The 18923-nt window shown below is 40.6% G+C and overlaps 1 protein-coding gene across 3 annotated transcripts; it reads right to left on the reverse strand.

Annotated features, from left to right (window-relative positions):
• Nucleotides 1-223: 223 nt before the first annotated feature.
• Nucleotides 224-18245, reverse strand: wu:fa11c10 (protein FAM110B). Of its 3 annotated transcripts, XM_017488078.3 has the most exons (3): nt 9533-9678; nt 9116-9316; nt 224-3687 (listed from the first exon to the last, which is right to left on the reverse strand). In XM_017488078.3, exon 3 carries the CDS (start codon nt 3231-3233, stop codon nt 1908-1910), a length of 1326 nt encoding a protein of 441 aa, XP_017343567.1. In that variant the 5' UTR covers nt 3234-3687; nt 9116-9316; nt 9533-9678; the 3' UTR covers nt 224-1907. The 3 variants fall into 3 exon arrangements, with proteins under 3 accessions (XP_017343567.1, XP_017343566.1, XP_017343565.1); XM_017488077.3 differs by lacking the exons at nt 9116-9316; nt 9533-9678 and adding an exon at nt 18118-18245; XM_017488076.3 differs by lacking the exon at nt 9116-9316.
• Nucleotides 18246-18923: the final 678 nt, after the last annotated feature.

The following is an 18923-nucleotide window of genomic DNA, read 5'->3' on the forward strand; positions in this document are numbered from 1 at the left end:
AAAAATCTCTGTATGAGGTTATAGGTCAAGTTAGACTCTAGCTTATATGTTCCATATGAGTTCCATCAACTTAAACCTAGGCAATATTTATATGTCTTGCATAAACATTCTTCCAAGAAAGATTAGCAAGGATTAGTTTCTGCTACTAAAGCAGAACTCTTATAACCATAAGAGTTCATGAAATGTAAACTGAATTTAAAGATGGAGTAAATGCACATACATATTCTTCCAAAACATTTTCTGTTTATTAGCATCATTAGAAGACATCAGAAATTCAGTCTTTAATGAGTCAGTGCTGAAAGCACTAGTAGGCTGACCACACAACCCTGGTCACAATTCATTGCCCAGAGAACATAAGCATATTTATTGACGTGATTTCTACACAGGTATTATTAGCATGTGTGTAAGTCTTTCACTTTTGAAAATATGCATGTACAAATGTTAAACTGCACACTAAAAAAGCAAGCAAACCCTGAATGCTTGCTGTGTTGTAACATCAGACTGTTGGTGAAAAACTGAAATGAAAAAACTGGAAAAAGTGAAAAACAGCTCTGTCCACAGATCAAGTCATTTTGCATTACTACAAGTAACATTTCTGTTTCAACCATTCATCTCTGCAGAAAAGAGATGCGAGCATGTTGTTATATCTGAGAGTTCTGACAAACTGACTCCTGCTCTCTCAGGCTATTTCCCATCAACCTCCTGCATCCATCTGACACATGACAACGTTCTTTCCCAAATGATATAAACCTGGACAGGAAGAAATAATGCTGCGTGAACACGGAAAATAAAACAGAATAAAATCAAACCACAAAACTCAGTTTTTGAACATTAATGCTGGAATGTTTTTCGCTTGCATCTGTGCTTTGTATATCACCTGTACATAAAAGCATGCATGCTAACGGAAGCTCTTACATGCTGACGAAAATCACAGCCATGTTTTAAAAGACGTTGAAAGCTGCTCGGAGTTCCTTCACAGTATCAGAGACTTGCGCTTCACTAGTGCCATATCTCCACACACTTGTTTTGTTTCTTCGACACATTCACACTTGACGCTGACAGAACAACTCTTGCACAGTGACCTTGTAATGTTCCTTTGAGTGCATGCATCTATGTGTATCAGTGTGTGTGTGTGTGTGTGTGTGTGTGTGTGTGTGTGTGTACATCTTAATGTAATGTAGGCGGACTAGACCTTGCCTCCTAGTCCAAGATGTGGTGTACTTCAACCTTTCTATCTGTGACTGGGGGACTGCAGCCTCTCAGAAAGCTGCACTCACTTCCTCGAACTGTACCTGGTTTATCATAACTAAGCCCTTACTATTCTTCTCTTGGCATATTGGAAGCCACAGTTCCCATATCAATGCATATTTGATTTTTTTTTAAAAACATACTAAATATGATATAAGGACTAAGTACCTGATTATCAACATTATAGCTGGCCTATTGCTGTGTTCATCACAAATGTCATCATCCATTCAGTCACACTCATGGCTCTTAGTATCCAGTACTTTAATTATTGCTTTAAATGACTTTCACTTTCTAAGTCAATGTGCAGAGAAGCTAAAGCTTGCTCCAGTCTTCTGTCCCTTTGAGGTAAATCATTACAGCCCAAATTACATTGCCAAAAGAAACAACAACAAAAAAAGGCTGCGATGACAAAATATCTATAATGATGTAACACAAACGAAATGTATAGTAACCAATATCCTTGAGCTTACTGTAAGGCAAATAAAGAATACGCCATACTGATCACAAATATACAACACAAAACATCTTCTTCAAGAGTCTCAAAAAACATAATAAATATATTGCATGTAAAAAGACATCATTAAACTGGGGCATGTTTGATCTGGATCTGTCCCCATTATTTTCCTTCTCACCAGTGTTTTGGTGTTTCAGTGAGGCACCTATACATTGGAAACAATTTGAGAGTCCCGAGCCTGTCTGATCCCGTAGAGCCACTTGATGACACGTGCGTTCCTCTCGATGACCGAGATGCCGTAGGGAGCACGTTCACTGGGCCTTGGAGGGCCATCGTCGTCTTCATCATCATCCTCCTCCCTGTAAGCATGGCCTTCATCTCCACACTCGGAGCTGGGTGTGCTGACGCTGCGGAGCTTTGAAATAGAGACGATATCAGAATTGGCACGTCCAAAATGCTCCATGCCCATACCCTCCAATTCGCTTGGTTCTAAGCCACAGTAATTGAAGAAGCGCTCTAGGTCAGCGTTGGCACGCGCATACCGGTCGCTCAGGTCTGATTTGGAGCGGTGAAGTGAGGGGCGTCTCCGTGTTGAGCCCCGTGAGCTTGCAGAGGATAAGCGGGTGCAGGCTGGTGAGGCTGGGGGTAACATGCCTGCTCGAAGCAACAGGGGGCTGGAGGGTAGGCAGGGGGGCGATGGAGAGTGTGAGGGAAGAGATGGGGATTTAAAGGATGGTGTGTGTGGGGGTGGGGCCTGGGGCTGTGGTGTCTGTCTGGGTTTAGGCGGCAGCTGTAGAGGTTTGGACTGAGGCTGTAGAGGCATCCTCTGGGGCTTCCTGATCTCCGCTTGTGGCCGCACATCGACCCGCCGCACTGTCACAGGGTTTGGGCTGCTGTACTTGCCCTGTGCCGGGAGTCTAGAAACTCGGGCTGGCACAGGTGGAGGTCTGTGGCTCGGCTCAGGAGTAGGAGAAGCAAGAGAAGGCGGCTGGAGGTGACTGTTGAGAGAAGAGGAAGTGCAGGAAGAAACAGGCTTCAACAGAACATGCCCATTAAAGCCACAACTCTGCTGAGGTTCTGCTGACTGCCCAGACATGGCTGAGGGAGAGGGAGAGTTAGGAGCAGGGGATGAGGGTTGGGGCCCATCAGAGATGTTTATAAGATTGTTAAGGACATCCAGGTTGAGCGGTGTTGCCCTGCATGGCCCCTGTCCCCCGTTTTCGGTGTCTGAGGGTCTGCGGGGGACTTTCCTGGCCGGCGGTGTGTGCAGCATCATAGCCGGAGACATCAGTGGCTTGCGAATGACTGGGGGCTTGATGGGCTCCTGCCTGGTGAGAGCCACCTGCTGGCTCTTCACGTACTTGGCCTTATCGGCCTCAAGACGCTCGACAGCGCTCAGCTTGCGTACACCAGGCTCAAGAACCCTGCGGAAATAGTCTGGGCCCTTGTTTAGGATACGGAGCGGCATGGCTGAGGTAAAAGGCTTTCCAGCCAGACGACCATCTGAGGGATGAAGGGTCTCCACAGGCATGATGGGTTTAGATCAGTGAATGTGATAAAGGGAGCAATTCAAAAAAGGGTGAAACAGAGGCTAATGGTCCGTACCCCTTGGTGTTTCCAAACTTCCAGCTCCACAGAAAAGTCTTTTGTGTTAACGATTTTCTTGCACGTTCCTTTTGTCCTGACTCGTGTGATCTGCTCCTGCTGTTGTTGCTCACTCTTTTTTTGTGTCACCTCCTGTCTTTTATCCTTGCTCTTCCCAGTGCTGCTCACTGAAAGAAGACTTGTTGAAGGGGGTCACCAGAAGTCACATTCCACATCAGTCTGAAGAGTGACCCACCAGAGTGAGTGCAGTTGGTAAAGTCAATGCTCAAGCCGGCAAAACAGGGACTCAATCTTCTCTCATACACGCACACATGCAAGCTGTCCCATACAATCCCCCAGAGCTTGTAATCCTGAGGTTCCCCTTTTCAAGCTGAGACCTCCTGAAGAGAAAAGAAAAGGAAAAACATGTTCAGAAATGAGAAGAAATAAAATGATTAGAAGAACTCTTCTCCCTACCTCAGCTCCACACATGTAAAGCACGGTGGAGCACTGAAGAGTAAATAGGACAGATACTTGGTTTTTAATGCACTGCCTGGCTCCTCCTACTCCACTCTCACAGCCTTCAGATGCTGTTTCACCAAACAGCCAATAAGAAGAAAGAAAGGAGGAGGGGGAGACAGAATTGCTCTCCAGTTGGCTAATATCCCAGGCTCTGACCATTGTACACACCCACCCCCCACTCACAACAAACACGCCTACTGAATTTTCATTCAAATGAAATACTTTGAAAGACAACACAAAAGGGGGAAAGGGATGAGAGAACAGCTGCAATCTTTTAGATTCAGTTGCATTCAAATGTTTGAGAGAAAACAATAAAATCTTCACTCATGTCGCATTCTCGAGAAAATAATAGGGTTTGTATATTATCTACACAAAGCACATTCAGATGAAAGTCAGATTATCAGCTTATAGACACAGAGATGAAAATGCTGAAAATGCTCATGAGCATGAACTCAACTCCAGTATATTTCCTGAACTCTGAGTAGCCTCATTCAAAAGTCATGATGGAGTAATATTTCCATGGTTCCTTCAAAGTCAAGAAGTAATTTACTTTCCATTCTACCCTATTACTGAGGATTTAGAATATATTCATATCCAACACTCAAAGGCCTTTTCTCTTCCCTTCTTCATATGTATATGTTTAAACACATTTTAAAATGAATAGAAAGAGAGAGAGAGAGAGACTACGCAAAAGTGTAAGGTGCAAAATTCCAAGAATAGACTCAGGATTTAATTACAGAATAAAGCAACACAAACATGTCAGATATTAAGTGATTTTCTTTTATAGAAACTGAACTTATATGTGCATTATAAATATAAACAATACTGCTTTTGACCAACTCCAACAACGGTGGAAGTAAAGAATATATAAACGCCGAGTGCACAATAACTGACTGATTCGCATATACACTCAAATATGTTCAGCTGTCCCTCTGTGGCAGGGCTTTTAATAGAAGGAGCATTTGCTGGGGATCCAGGCAGGCTAGAACTGCTGAGAGGGATCAGACCCAAACATGCAATTACTCACTCATATCGACAGGAACTGCAAGTCCACCATCATGGAGAACTTACAACCCACAGTGAAAGATCGAACACAAGTACCACAACTCAATGCCAAACCAGACTCTTATGCCGTTAGAATTTAGTTACACTTTTTCACTGTTGTTTTCGATCCCTTTCCTCTATCTCCCTGTTTTTATTTCAAAAACACTGACTCACAGCCACCCCCACCACCATTCACACCTTATTGTGCAATATGTACCTTAATCACTGCTCTAGGGGCCGAAAAACATTAGAGACACAGGTAAAGGCTTGGGCATATAATAAGCCAAGCAAGACCAGACATGAACATACAGGAATGAACTGGACCATGCGGAAGTGTCCATGATGTCACAGACAAAGTTTGGGCGTTTATAGAAGTGTGAATGAACCGAGATATAAAAAGGGCTATAGCACCAACACATCTAGGATTACAGAGGCATACAGGAACATACTCTCTTCCCAAATCTCAATTAGCCATTTCAAATGCAAATTGTCTATTGTCAGATATTTACCCAAGAATAGTGATCCACTTCAACAAATTCCTGAAGTTGTTGTAATAGACATTCAGCTCCCCAAATTCAAGTAAACATCTATGTAAATGTAGCTACACATCATGTGCAGTCTGCATTAGAAATCTGACACACATCGCTTTCATATTTGCACCCCAAACAAAGAGGAGAAACAACTGCCTCTTAATTAAAGGCTGCTATATCCCTATAATATGGAAAGGTTTAAGGGTACTGTAGAAGTCTGTTTCCAGGGAATAGCTTAATGCTTAGAAAATGCAAAAACACAGCTGTAATATATTTAGCATAAGACCCTGTGTTTACTAGTTTCCCCCCCTACAATGAGCACTGTGTATATAATTTGGACTGCTGAGTCACATTAATGAAACAGTTTTATGGTTAAAATCTGAACTGGGAAAACGTGACACTACATGGCTGAAAAGCAGCATTAAAAACAGTGGGATACCATCGGGCAACCTCAGCAGTCTACAGCCGGAGAGTGGAAAAAATTACCACACGAATTCCAGCCGAGAGAAACTACATGCTGTAATTACAAGGGGATTGGGTGAGTGGAGGCAATTTTGTGCTTTTACAATTTCTATCAACTACAGCCTGGAGAGGAGAGCATGCCCGACAAGTGTGAGACAGTGGAACAACAACAAAATACAACAAGGGAAGTGAAAGCAGAAGCAGCAGGAAACAAGGGTGGCTGGGCACTGACCAGTAATTTTTGTTGCTTTAAAAAAAAATCTTTTAATACAAAGGAATTCCTGGAGATAGAGACATCTAAATGACGAGGAGTAAAATAATTAGATAAATAGTTTCTGGACAAGAAAAGCCAGTGGGCCACTATTGAGGTCAGAGAGAATGAAATAGGTTGATTTGAAGTGAGTGTGTGTGTGTGTGTTGGGGGTTATTATTGACAAGTAAAACATTATCTGAACCAGGCAGTGGTGCTCACTAGAGACCGGAGATTGGCTCACTTCTCCCTGCTGAGCATTGGGTAAAACAAACACGACTCCCTCATGCTGGGAGACATAGAGCACATCCAACAAACTGCTGATGCCTACGTTCTTCAGGCCTCATTCACTTTCTCTTCGGAGGAATGCTATTTCAAATTTCCCAAATTTTTTTGGCTAGCTAATGAAAACTGAAGCAAGAATAAGGAGAATGTGCAAATTAAAGCCAGGTGGAGTCCACTGAGATAATGTCACGTCACATGCAAACAAACTTTAGGAGGTCATTTTCTCTCTATCAGTAACTAGCACTATCAAGGACAGTGATAACTGGGATCACCCATTTACACACAGTCCTCACGGGCAAATATACGGCTACACTGTGGGGCCTCATTCTATGCCTTCAGGTCTTGTTGCTGGAATTGGAGCATTTTATGGCAGTGGGTCTCAATTCAGTTACCATGTTGAACAGTTCTGTTTCCTGCTCAAACATACTCAATTTACCTTTCAAACATAATTATGAGTAGATCTCCAGGTGGAGACACCAAAATCATTATTAAATTCAATTCAATGCAATAAAGCCCCAACACTGTGGTTAAGAACTAATGATCTCTGACTAAATTCTAGGTTATACACATTATGGATGAATCTGGTACAACTGTGCAATTGTCATTCAAGAGCTTTAAAAGCATTAAAAGGCTTAAAGCTGCTAAATTACCTATTTTAAACTCTCCTTACATTACCATTACCATTACCTGAGAATTTAGAGTGATCTGTGGAAAAACCATAACCTTAACATTAAGCATTACCTAATGTCTCAGGCTCAGTTAGGTTTCCCTTAGGTGGCTTTCCAGATTTTACTGTGATGATTGAAGGACTGTTTAATGTCTCAGATGCAACATTTACACACATTCACACACCACTCCCACAGTAACCCATGCCTGCTGCCTCAAGCAGGCAACCAGATAACGCTACCCATCTCTACTGAAGTCACCATATCAGTAAACGACCCTTTCTCATGTGCAGCGCCAGCACAATAGGACAACTCCTTCCACGAACAGCAGGACAAAATAAACTTTGAACACAGTGCCATTAAAGTGTCAAAGAGTTGTAATAGTGCGCTCCCCCTCCTCCCAGCAGCCACAGCCATCTGAGTCTAATCCCTCGGGACTTCTCAATATTCATAATTCCGCAGGCATGGAGGAGAGAATTATCTAGCCATCATTGCCATTTATCTTTGTGTGCCAAGCATGACCACCATTTGTGTGCATGTTCAATCTTTCATACAAACGGTAACACTTGCAAATGCAAATACTGTGCCCGTCACTGGACAAGTGAACATTAGTGCAAACAGGGCAGGATCTGATCCTCTATATACAGCCTCTCCTTATTATCAGTCTGTTATAAGATCAACAAATAAGAGCAGGTGGTCCAACACCCCCATACCCTAAGCAATACCCCTCTTGTGGATAAATTAGCTCTGACAGGCATTTATCCATATTAGGGGGAAAATCCATCACATTGATAGTCAGCCAAAAAAAAAAAAGGAAACAGAACAAAAGATCCTAGAATTCAGAGTCTAATAAGTAGGACAAGTTGAGCCTCTACTCCTCTTTTGACTGTGCAGAGACAAGCCAGACTGAAGCCCTTCCCACGGCTGCACATTCCTCTCATGTTCCCCATTCTCTTCTATCACACGCTGCCAGGATCTCAGAGATAAAGTCATCTGATTCAGGGCCTGTGGGGCCAAATCCATGAGGGTATCATTCTTCATCAGTACCGTAAAGGTACCTGAAGGCTCACGGGAAAAGACAAACCGCTACGGCAGATGGGTGATCCATCAGAGGACAGATAGTAAGTTTGTGTCTCCTCTGAATCAAGATGTTTTCTCAGGACCGTAATTCAGGGCACATCACCAGGGCACCTGGGGTCCATCTGAACTAACCGAAAGCAGCTTCAGCATAGTTGTATAATCACCTCAGCAGCAACCATGCCTGTCTGTCAGCTACAAAACAATGAGACTGTCCCTAGCGATGTACTGATTAAGCAGGACAGCAGACTAATAGTCTAATCATTTGATCAGTTATAACCATGGTGTCATTTCTGAAATGCAGGCCCTTTGGGTTCCATACACAAGCCTTAATTCAGTGAAGGCGTTTCTAAAGAAATGACAAATTGTCTTGCTCAAACTTTACTTCACCATACAAGCCTAGAAATATGCAGCAAAAAGCCACAGGGAATGTACTGCATAGACACAAAATTATATATTTTGTATCATGACATGAGCAGGAAGGGGAAAAAAAAAAACGTGTTCACACATGCTCTTGTACACGCGTAAACATACTGACACGCATCCCATTATAGTCAGAGTGTAATCATAAAGCTGTGGTAGTGTTGCAAGCACCCCAGTGACATCACTGCAGTCTCCAAGTGTTGTTGTTATCCATTTCCACCACAATCATCACAACCGCCGTTTCCTACGGAGTCTCAGAGAGAGACACTTGCACAAAAACACGTGAATGCTAACACAAAACATATGGACGTGGAAAACTATTTAACCTAGTTTAGTCAGTTTTACAAGGAGCTTCTCGGAGTCTAATGCCCTGGTGACAGAGGGCTTCCGTTTGTTTTTCCTGGCCACATGAGCAGGAAGATATACCCACACACACTCATCACATATTCACAGAGTTCCCTCATCCTGACTCATTCCTTAAATGTAGTTGATACTCAAGAATCTTTCCTGCATAGTCAAGAAATTTATTAGAAGTGTGCAAAGCATTTAAATGAGAAAAATCCAATCTGACCAGAAAAAAAGAGAAGATTTTTTTCCAAGGACATCCGAGGACGGAGTGCTTTTGTCGCTTTATGTAGAGTGGAACTTAATGAGCGATAGCTTAAGCTCACTCATTAAGAGGTTACACAGCCTTCAATGATCGTATAGAGAAACCCATTAACATTCTGGAAACAGTGTTGATCACGGAGGCATCTATGTGCTCTGTAGAGTTCTACACCAATGCAGAAAGGTAGGTTAGTTCTTCCACTGATAAGTTTGCTTAGAGAAAATATTTTTAAACAGATATCAATAGCTAAAAAAAAAAAACTTTTTAACTTTTTTTTTTATTCAAATTGATTTAAGAGAAGAATGCATTTCTGATCAACAATATTATTCTACAGTACCAGACATTTCTATTCAGTTACTCGATTTCTGTGCAGCAACTTACCAAAGGAGGTGTGAAAACCTGTCAGCGGAGACCACAAAATCTGGAAAATGAGTAAAGTCCTTACGAGCGCAAATAGTGGTTTAGAAAGTCGCGTTACACTTGAAGCAGTTAAGTGCATGTGAGCGAGTGAGAGAGCTCACACAAATACTCCTCCTTTTGCTCTCCCCGGCTCCACCCATCCTGTCCAATCAGCTCGTCTGTTCAAGTACATGCAGGAAGACTACTTCCAAGTAGGACCTATACAAGCATGTATCCAAATCACTACTTTTGTTGACCCCTTCTCCTCCCAAAGAACCGCACAACTACCTAGACTTCCGTTACAATTTCCACAAGCTCCGTTTTTTCTTCTCTCAACATCATTTCCCAAAACAATGTTCAGCAATCTTTCCATGCTCTTCCAGCACCTCTGTGTTACTGTTAAGGAAGTGATACAGCAGGGTCAGGCGGCTTCATTAAAGAAGTTTGGGAAGGCTTATGGAAACAATACACTTGCAGTGTTGCTACAAGGATATCCTGTCCAGTTAGAGTGGCACTTTCCACTCACCCAGAGGTGGACTTTAAACAGTAGCACATTAACATTTTATTATTAAATAGCAGTTTGATCAAAGCTATCTTTTATCTTTTTAGTTAAGATTAATAATAATTAATTAATAACTATAACAACATTAATACTAGTTGATGGTAATCACCACCACCATCATGTGATTTAAAAATAAAAAATAAAAAAAGAAAGAAAAGAGGGAAAAGGCAATAAAGTCAGGGACCCGTTAGATACAGTATGCGCACATGACTGCATATAAATCAATTCTGAGACTCCTTTAACCAGATGTTAAGCCACAGTTGACAACCACTTGGATTTCAATTCAAATGGTTTCGATGCTAGTGTAGGACATTTTATTAATAAGCTTATAAATTTATTAGGATACCAGACAATCCAGACACAACAAACAACCAGTGTAAAAATGATCATAGAGATGATTATTACAATCCAGGACAATTATCAGTAAAGTCATCGATATGTGCTTGTTTACATACAGTATCTGTCAACCAGATGCAAAGCAGGTAACCAGTTAAAGGCAGCCCTGAATAGGACTGGGTGGTACAACTAAAAAATGTATCAAAATATAATGTTTCATATCATTCGGTATCGATAATTATTGATAACTTTTTAAAAAAAAAAACAGAGACCAGTAGAAAAAAAGGTTTGTATTTAACCCCTGTATTTTTAATTTGTCCACTTTATTAAGGCAAACAACAAATCATTTTAGTTTTAACAGTCAAAAACAAAATAGAATTTAAACAAATATCTTATATGAAGATTAAATAAACAAGTGCTAAAGAAACTCTCAAACTTGATAAATAAAATGTTACAAAATGTGTGCAATGTAAAAGTGTAAACGTAGACTAATCAAGGCAAACTTTAAGGGAGATCAACATCGCATTATAGCGCAGAATGTGAATCCTGGTGCTCAGGTTTGTGCTTGACCTGTTAGCATAGTTATCCTAGCCTCGTATAAAACTTCCACTTTAACACTTACTTCCGGATAACACTGTACTGAGGTCCACGTTGGACGAGTCGAGCTCCTGCTCTGAGGACACTTACTGTCCTTCCCAGAGCTGACATTTTAATAGAAAACACAAAAAATGCCAAATTGTCGCATTTCTTCCTTGCCCGCTGTTCAGAGTCACACGCACTGTACCCGTGTGGAGCGCTGCGCATGTGCACTACAAGTCTCTCGCAGCTTGTTTCTCCGTACTTGGCCATCAGTGTTCTGATGTCAGTCAAACAAAAAGAAACCAAAAAAAAAACACTGCCACACTGGTGAGCCGACATGTGCTTTTTTTATTCACAATCTCCTCGGCAGGCTCTAAAATCATTTCCGCATGTGTTCTGATGTCACGTGGTGATGGCGCAACCGAACCCCACAGATACGCAACTCGTTATTGGCTGTTTGTTTGTCACTTGTAGCATATTCCTTCAAGAAAAATTATAGACTATTTATGATCCAGGGACAGCGCATGCTCGAGGGTTGCTTGTGCGACCAAACTTCATGTCTGTTTACATTTTATCGAGCATTATACCGAACATTTTTTTCTATAAAAGGTGTATCGTCGATAAATACCGATACCCTTTTATCGCCCAGCCCTAGCCTTGAACCTCCTCATTTACGTCAGGTACAGGTGTGGATGTCTTACCGCTCCTCTCTTCATTCTGTAGCCTTTGAAACCCACACCGTCAGTGCCAGGGGCTCATATCCAAGTGACACAATAGGAACAAATCACAGATACCTGTGGCTACAGTAACAGATATTAATAACGAGAACGCTTGTAATTCTGTCTGAGCTGTGGCTGGCACCTGTGTCAATAGCCGCGACAGAAAGAACAGAACATCCCTGACACACAGTGAGCATTAAAGTACAACAATACACAGTAGCAGAGTTTTAATGAAATGTCATAACAGCATGTCAGATACGGAAAATGAATACGGAAAACGTCAGGGCACTTTCAACACTTTTCATCTTCAGTTGCTCACCATGCGATCAAGTTCAGTGCAGGAGGTGAAGCTTCACTGACCTCTGACCTCCAACCTCCTCACAACCTGGCTGTAATTTCATCTCTTCACAACTTGCTGAGAAGTTTATAGTCAGTCCTATTGTGAAAGCTTGTCGGTGCCTGCTGCCTTTAGACCGAGCTATTCGTCTAAACAGTGCAGGAGTGGCAGACTCTTTGAATAGGGGGATTACAGAAAAAATCTGTGTGGAGGATTACTGCTCAATCCCATCCTTCATACAGAAGATCACAGACCATGCTCTAGGCTCCAAGTCTAGGCTGATCAGCAGACTGTATTGCACATGGGCATCTCCACACAAGTGGAAATACTTTCGCACTTCTAAATCAGCTTTCAGGGAATACACGTTAAGCCAGAAACAGAAATGCTTACTCATACAAAAACACTGCACACAGCAGGAAGAGGGTAAATCAGACCCAGCGTAGGAGAAGCAGCTCACATCTGAATAAACATACAGGTCAATTAATCTGACATTTTCTCCACTGGGGTTACAGGCAAATAACGACAGTTGAGTTGGTTCATTTCAAGGTCAAAAGGTACAGCAGTCTAGATCTCCTACCACAAAACACACTCACTGGTTAATGGGGCCAACCTACGCAATCTAACTGATAACACAAATACACACATGGGGAAAAGGTGAGTGTACTCTTAACTCATGCTTCCCTGCAACTGTCTTTCACAACAGAGATGCTCGGATTTGTTCAAACTGAGCAAGCAAGGCAATCTGGGAAGAAGTAGAGAAGTGGGAGTTACTGAAACATGGTTGTTAAAAAGCATCACATATCCTGTCAAGAAACTATTAGTCAGTTTTCCCCTGGACAGTGTGGTATGGTACAGCATGGACACTAAACCCAGTACAGAGCTGGGGTTTCCAATGACACAGTGGTACTGAGGACGTCTGTGCAGGCTGTGGTGTGGTGATATCATTTGCAATCCAACTCTAGTCTTAACAGGAATCACTAACATCGGGAGCAAAAATGGTTTTCCCTTGTATTGGACATGGGCATGATTGGTTTCTGTGCCATACATACATAGAACTTCCTATAGACTTCCTCTGATCATACTGTGATAACAGAGTTATGATTAAGATTGAGTTTCAATCAATGGTCTATAACAGAGGTCTCAAAGTGGGGTCTGGGGGATATGGAATTAAATTCATGCCAAAAAGTATTGAACGTAACTTTTCAAGAAAGGAACAAAAACATACAACGAGAAAGAAGAACAATACTCTGAAACTGAAAACAGTGAACTCCGTGGCTCAGTAAACATTTAGCATGGTTTTCAAACAGTTTTCCAATCTTCCTTTTAGGTACTCATAGTTCATGAATGCGTTGCCAGAGTTTTCATTTATGCTCCGCAAGTTTACATTGCACAAATTTCACGTGTGGGTGGGATTAACAGCGATTTACTCTCACTGGCTAGTGAGATTTGGATCGACATTTCGAGTGTCCAGCAGAGGAGGATGATTATGTTGATGATGGTGATGATGACGACAACATCGCTCTGAAAAAAATAATCATATGAGACTACCCAAACCTCAAATATTAATTAGGAACTAATATACTGACTGAGTAAGTAAGTAATTTCCACTACAACATACAAACACTATAACTGTACAGAGAAATGCATCCAGAACGCTATCCAAAATTCGTGCCACTGAAGTCTCTACTTCCTGGTCAGGGAGCTGTCGAACCAAATCTCAGTAGGCAGTGAGAGTAAATTGCTGTTATGCCCTTTCACACGAGAGGTGCCAGAATACCGAGCGTAAACGAATACTCTGGCAGCACATTCATAAACTATGATTAGTGAAAAGGAAGTTTAGAAAACTGTTAATAAATAATGCTGTTTATTTGTTAAATTTTTCTCTCTCATTGTATGCTTTTGTTCCTTTGTTGAAAAGACATGTTCAATACTTTTGGCACAATTTTAATTTCATAGTGGTCTGTGAAGCATAGCCAGGGGATCCGTGATTTTTTTTTATTTTGTTACAATGCTGGAAATCAGTTTTGTTTAATCAAAACTTCAATAACTCCGTAACAAGTAGGTCTGTAAATAATGTAAACTTGAACTTGTTCGGTCAGTGGAAGGTTCAGAAATAAAATGCCTTTTGTCTCCGATAAATAGAGAAAATTCTATTGCATGCATTTAAATAATGAACCTATTTGAATTTGTATAATTGATTTGAATAGTTGGATTACGTTCATGAAGTACATTTGTCCCGAGGGAACATTTGGTATTTATTTTACAGTTTAAGAGGTTCCTGACTGCAAAACTTTTGAGAACCCCTGGCCTACTCCAGGGTTACTCAACTCAACCTTTTAAGGTCCAATTACATTTAATTTCTTGCTTAAGGTCAATAAAAGCAACGGACACAACTGAATGCTGACAGCTTATGATTACAGCTTATGCTTGTGGTTATATTTTGTTTTGTTGCATCACGTTATTACTTTTGACTAACAGATGAAACACATCTATTCTGAATTTCACACTGCGAGAATAAACACATACACACTACATAAATGGATATGATTAGATAAACCATGAAAGAAAATATGTATTGAGTTGCATAATATGTTCATCTGATACAGTATTTTTCAAGTACTTCGTTCACTACACTGAAATACTTTGCTGGGTTTGCATCTGAACCATGGTTCGTCAGTTGACAACCCCTGGTCTACGGCATTTCTGGCTCCACCTAGAAACCAAGTTCGGCATGGGTACTTAATGCAGTTATCAGATTTGTTATCATAGCATACTTGTCTGCTGGTGAAAAAGTAACTATAGGCTATACTGTATGTGTATGTGCATATATGTCAGATCAGGAAAATAACACATGAAGGAAAATCTTGTGTGGTTCCAGAATACATTCCCAGACTAAACCCATATGGTTGGAAGAAGTAAAGTCAGCAAATGAACAAGGTTATTTAAATGACATCATAACCACATCACATTTACTGTAGTAGATATTTATTATCTAGCCACTCTTTAGAGTCCACGTCACTTCTTCTCACCCTGTCAACAGACAACAGGACAACACAGTTGTATCGAATTAGATGCCAAGCGACAGTGTCTTGTCTGGCCTGACTTCAAAATAATTGAGCTGTAAAGTTTAAAAATCTCTGACCAGTCGAGCCATACAAACACCTGTCCCTCCAGGATTTAGCGATTTTGCGATCGCAGAAATGAACACAAAATTATGTGAACTCCACAAAAGAGGAGCTTGCAATTTTTCTAAATTGCCACAGATTTTCTGCAGAATTGGGCCAAGACACGGCATGTGACGTCATCACAACGTGCTTTCAGCCAAAGCCCTCTTCGATTCACATGCGTCGAACATGAGTACAGCTAAAAAGTCTCATTTACCAACAAACATAACACTTCAATAGAAGGGTGAGAAAGAAATTGGACAGGGTTTTTAATGTTTAAAATTTGTTTTAAAAAAAAATTCATCAGCTCCTTCCAAAAGCTTTAATCTGCTGTGTTATGTCTTGCAAGTTGAAGCTTAAAAACATGGTCTTCATGTGTGTTTCTCAAAGGTACAGCTAAGCCTCCCAGGATGATAGTTATGGAATTAAGCTCTTTTTACAAAACAAAATAATCATTACATCAGGCCTTAAACTTTTCCACACTACTGACGGCTCATTAAGTGCCATACCTTAACCTACTCTGTAATCTTGGAATCTCCGCAGATCAGTCTATTTTGAGTGTAGTCGTTTAAGCCTTGCTGAAATGCCTCAGGGAAAGCAGCGCTATGAGGCAACCTTCACCATGAACTACGGTCAGCACAGACGTGGGAGAGACAGAAGGGAAGCATGATGTCAGAAGGAGTCTCTGGGAATAGAACAAGGGTGTCACAGAATATCCAGCATTTCACAAGGCCCTGAGAGAGGCTTATCTCCAAAATAGAGACATCAGCACCAGCACTGAGCTCCTCAACCCAAAGTCATCAGCACATGTGAACTAACAGCATTGCTACAGCACGAGCAACAGACAGAGATAAGCCAAAGTGTGATCAGTTATCTAATGTCAGAACCCACACAGGATAAAGTCAAGTCACTGGGATATTTTAAGAGATACTGAGATTATGAAATAGCGGAAACACTGTAAATAAATTTAGTGTCGAGACCTAGCTCTGGTTGCTCAGCGTACAGGTATAGGCCACATAATTAGCCTTACCTCCTAAACACAGTCATTTACACACACAATGCTCCTCTCAAGCGTTCAATGTTTAACATTTTTGCTTTTATGTGTAAGCAAGTTGACAATGTGGCTGCACGTGTTACACATTTACTTCCCCCAACAACACCATGGTCTCCCTTCAAGCATATAACGGCTTTGTGCTTTACACACACACACACACACACACAGTGTGCTTGTAAATTACACACCTAAACTACATTAGCATACTGTTTGCATGTCAAATGCAATATTTATTTCCCAATGGCATGACCTCCTCAGTCAATGATTCCTTCTTTATCCTAGAACAACAATTTTTTTTTTCTGTTGAGAATTTAAGAGAAACCCAATAAAGTCTTGGCCTAATCCAATCCGTGCAATCTGGGCTCGTGTTCATTCTTCAAAGTGAGCTTGAGTTAATAAGGTTCATGAATTAGCATGCATCATTTATATTTTACCATTGCCACTCTTGTAGCTGTAACAGAGGTTTCACGTCATCCTACGCCACCCTCCTATTGCTGTTCACACGATGATGTTCACACTATGAGATTTTAATCGGAATTGTCAAGCAACGCCCGAATTAGTTCTCACATATTTAAGGCCACCTGTTTAAGACGGCCAAGCTCACGAACAAAGAAATCCTTGACGTCATTAAGATTTTCGTCTGCAATAGCAAAATCGTAGCGTGTAAAGCCGAATCAAGAAAAGATATTCGATGCGTGAAAGATGTGTTGCGTGTGGTTTGTTTAAAAATGAATAAATAAAATAGAATTATATACTGCTTAATATGAATTAAGTATGTGGTATTAATTTTTTTTTTAAAAAGTCACTGTATTATGATGAAAGGTTAAAGGGGGACGACCGTCTTCAATGTTTTATTCTCAAGAACTCATAGATTTCAGGTCATCTTTCTTTCCTTTAAAAAAAAGGAGAGAGAGAGAGAAAGAAAGAGACAATTTACAATGTAAAATGTAAAAAAATAATAAGAATAAAACTCACAGTATACCAATTGTGGAAGAATGGAAAAGAGCAACCATCCTGCAGCTGAAAGTAACACATGCTGTTTTGTTCCCTACTAGTGTCTTGGAAGCAAATGCAAAAAAAAAAAGTTAAATGTTATTAATGTTCCTGTGTAAGCTTTTTTATTATTATTATTTAACTGAAAGGAGTGCTTTGACTCTTAAATACAGGCGTGTTTGTGAGCCTGAGAGAACGCCTGAACAGAGGAAGTTGTTGTGGCCTAAAGGCCAGTTTCATTATTAGTAGGGAAGAGCAGAGATGAGCTTCTCCTCTACCCTGTCTGCTTCAGTATAGTTCTGCATTGTGTTTCAGATTAAGCCATGTGTGTAGCCATGTGTGTACCTCTGTGTAGCGCTGAATATTTGCGGTGTCGCTGGGCGTTCACTCCACACACACACCGTTTTAAAACAAACTTGCTACTGAAAATACTCCAAAACCAGAAACCGCCCTAAGGCAAACTTTCTGTAATTATCAATAACTAGCTTCATCATCTAGCTACTCGGCGTGTCAAAAACAAGCACTGTAGGCGTAATGTCATGCGTCCTTACTTCTTATAATTGCATGTGTGAATGAAATTATATATATATATATATATATATATATATATATATATATATATATATATATATATATATATATATAAATAAAACAACATCATTAGACTTTAAAACCTCAAAATAAAAAATTCAACGCTAGCTTACTTATTAGCCATTCAACAGTGTAGCAGAATAGCCAAACAGGGCAAATTCATTATTCCACAAGTGATATGGAGGGGGAAATTAACAATCATTTAAAAAATAATAATAATAAATCAGCTCACCCGTCAAGATGCTGCAGAGGTTTTAAATAAATCAACACAGTTTATTTATTTATTTGTTTATTTAACTTATATTATAAACTCATACAAAACACTGCAGAGTTATAGTTATCATCTTTCCTTGAAATCCACCAGCTATGAAAAGTTCGGTTCAGTTCCTGCAGGGAGTGTACCATTACGGGAAACATTATTTAGGTGGAAATGTGGACCGTTACAGTGAAGCGTCTTTACTGCCTATACCAGAATTAGTTTCTTTCATCACAATGAGACATTTCTATATCAATCATTACAATATATTAGTGAGTAAGGAACAAATTGCTCAACTTTAAGAGCCCCGAAATTTTGGACACCCCCATTAAAGACATAGTATGACCCGAATCCCTCCATTGGTCGTTTTGTAGTTCGGAAGACGCAGCCGAGTTTCCAAGGTAACAAGAAACAGCTGCGGTGGGAACCCGATACCGCTCTTTGGATGACGTCATGTCCATGAGGCCTACCTCAACTGACAGCCTGAACACTGCACCCTATTCACTATTGACTATATAGTGCACGAGTTTGTAAGTTTTGTCAGTTTGCAACCATGACTGAAAGTACAGTAGAGCTTTTTTCAAATATCCGTTATAATAGTATTTAGGTAGTTATTCACAAATTTCATGTGATTCACAACATTTGCCATGAGGGGGAAAAACAAGGCAAAATAGAGCTTCCATGAGGAATTTCCTCTTTATCCTATAATAAGTTAGAAGATTAAATCCTGCTTGTAGGTGCATGTGTCTAAAGACAACAGCATGACTCTCTAGAGCTACAAG

This window comes from Ictalurus punctatus, chromosome 15 (assembly GCF_001660625.3).
Source record: "Ictalurus punctatus breed USDA103 chromosome 15, Coco_2.0, whole genome shotgun sequence".
Lineage (NCBI taxonomy): Eukaryota > Metazoa > Chordata > Actinopteri > Siluriformes > Ictaluridae > Ictalurus > Ictalurus punctatus.

Excerpts from the sequence above, each read along its gene's own strand:
- wu:fa11c10 (XM_017488077.3), bottom strand. The coding sequence starts at position 3,233 with ATGCCTGTGGAGACCCTTCATCCCTCAGATGGTCGTCTGGCTGGAAAG.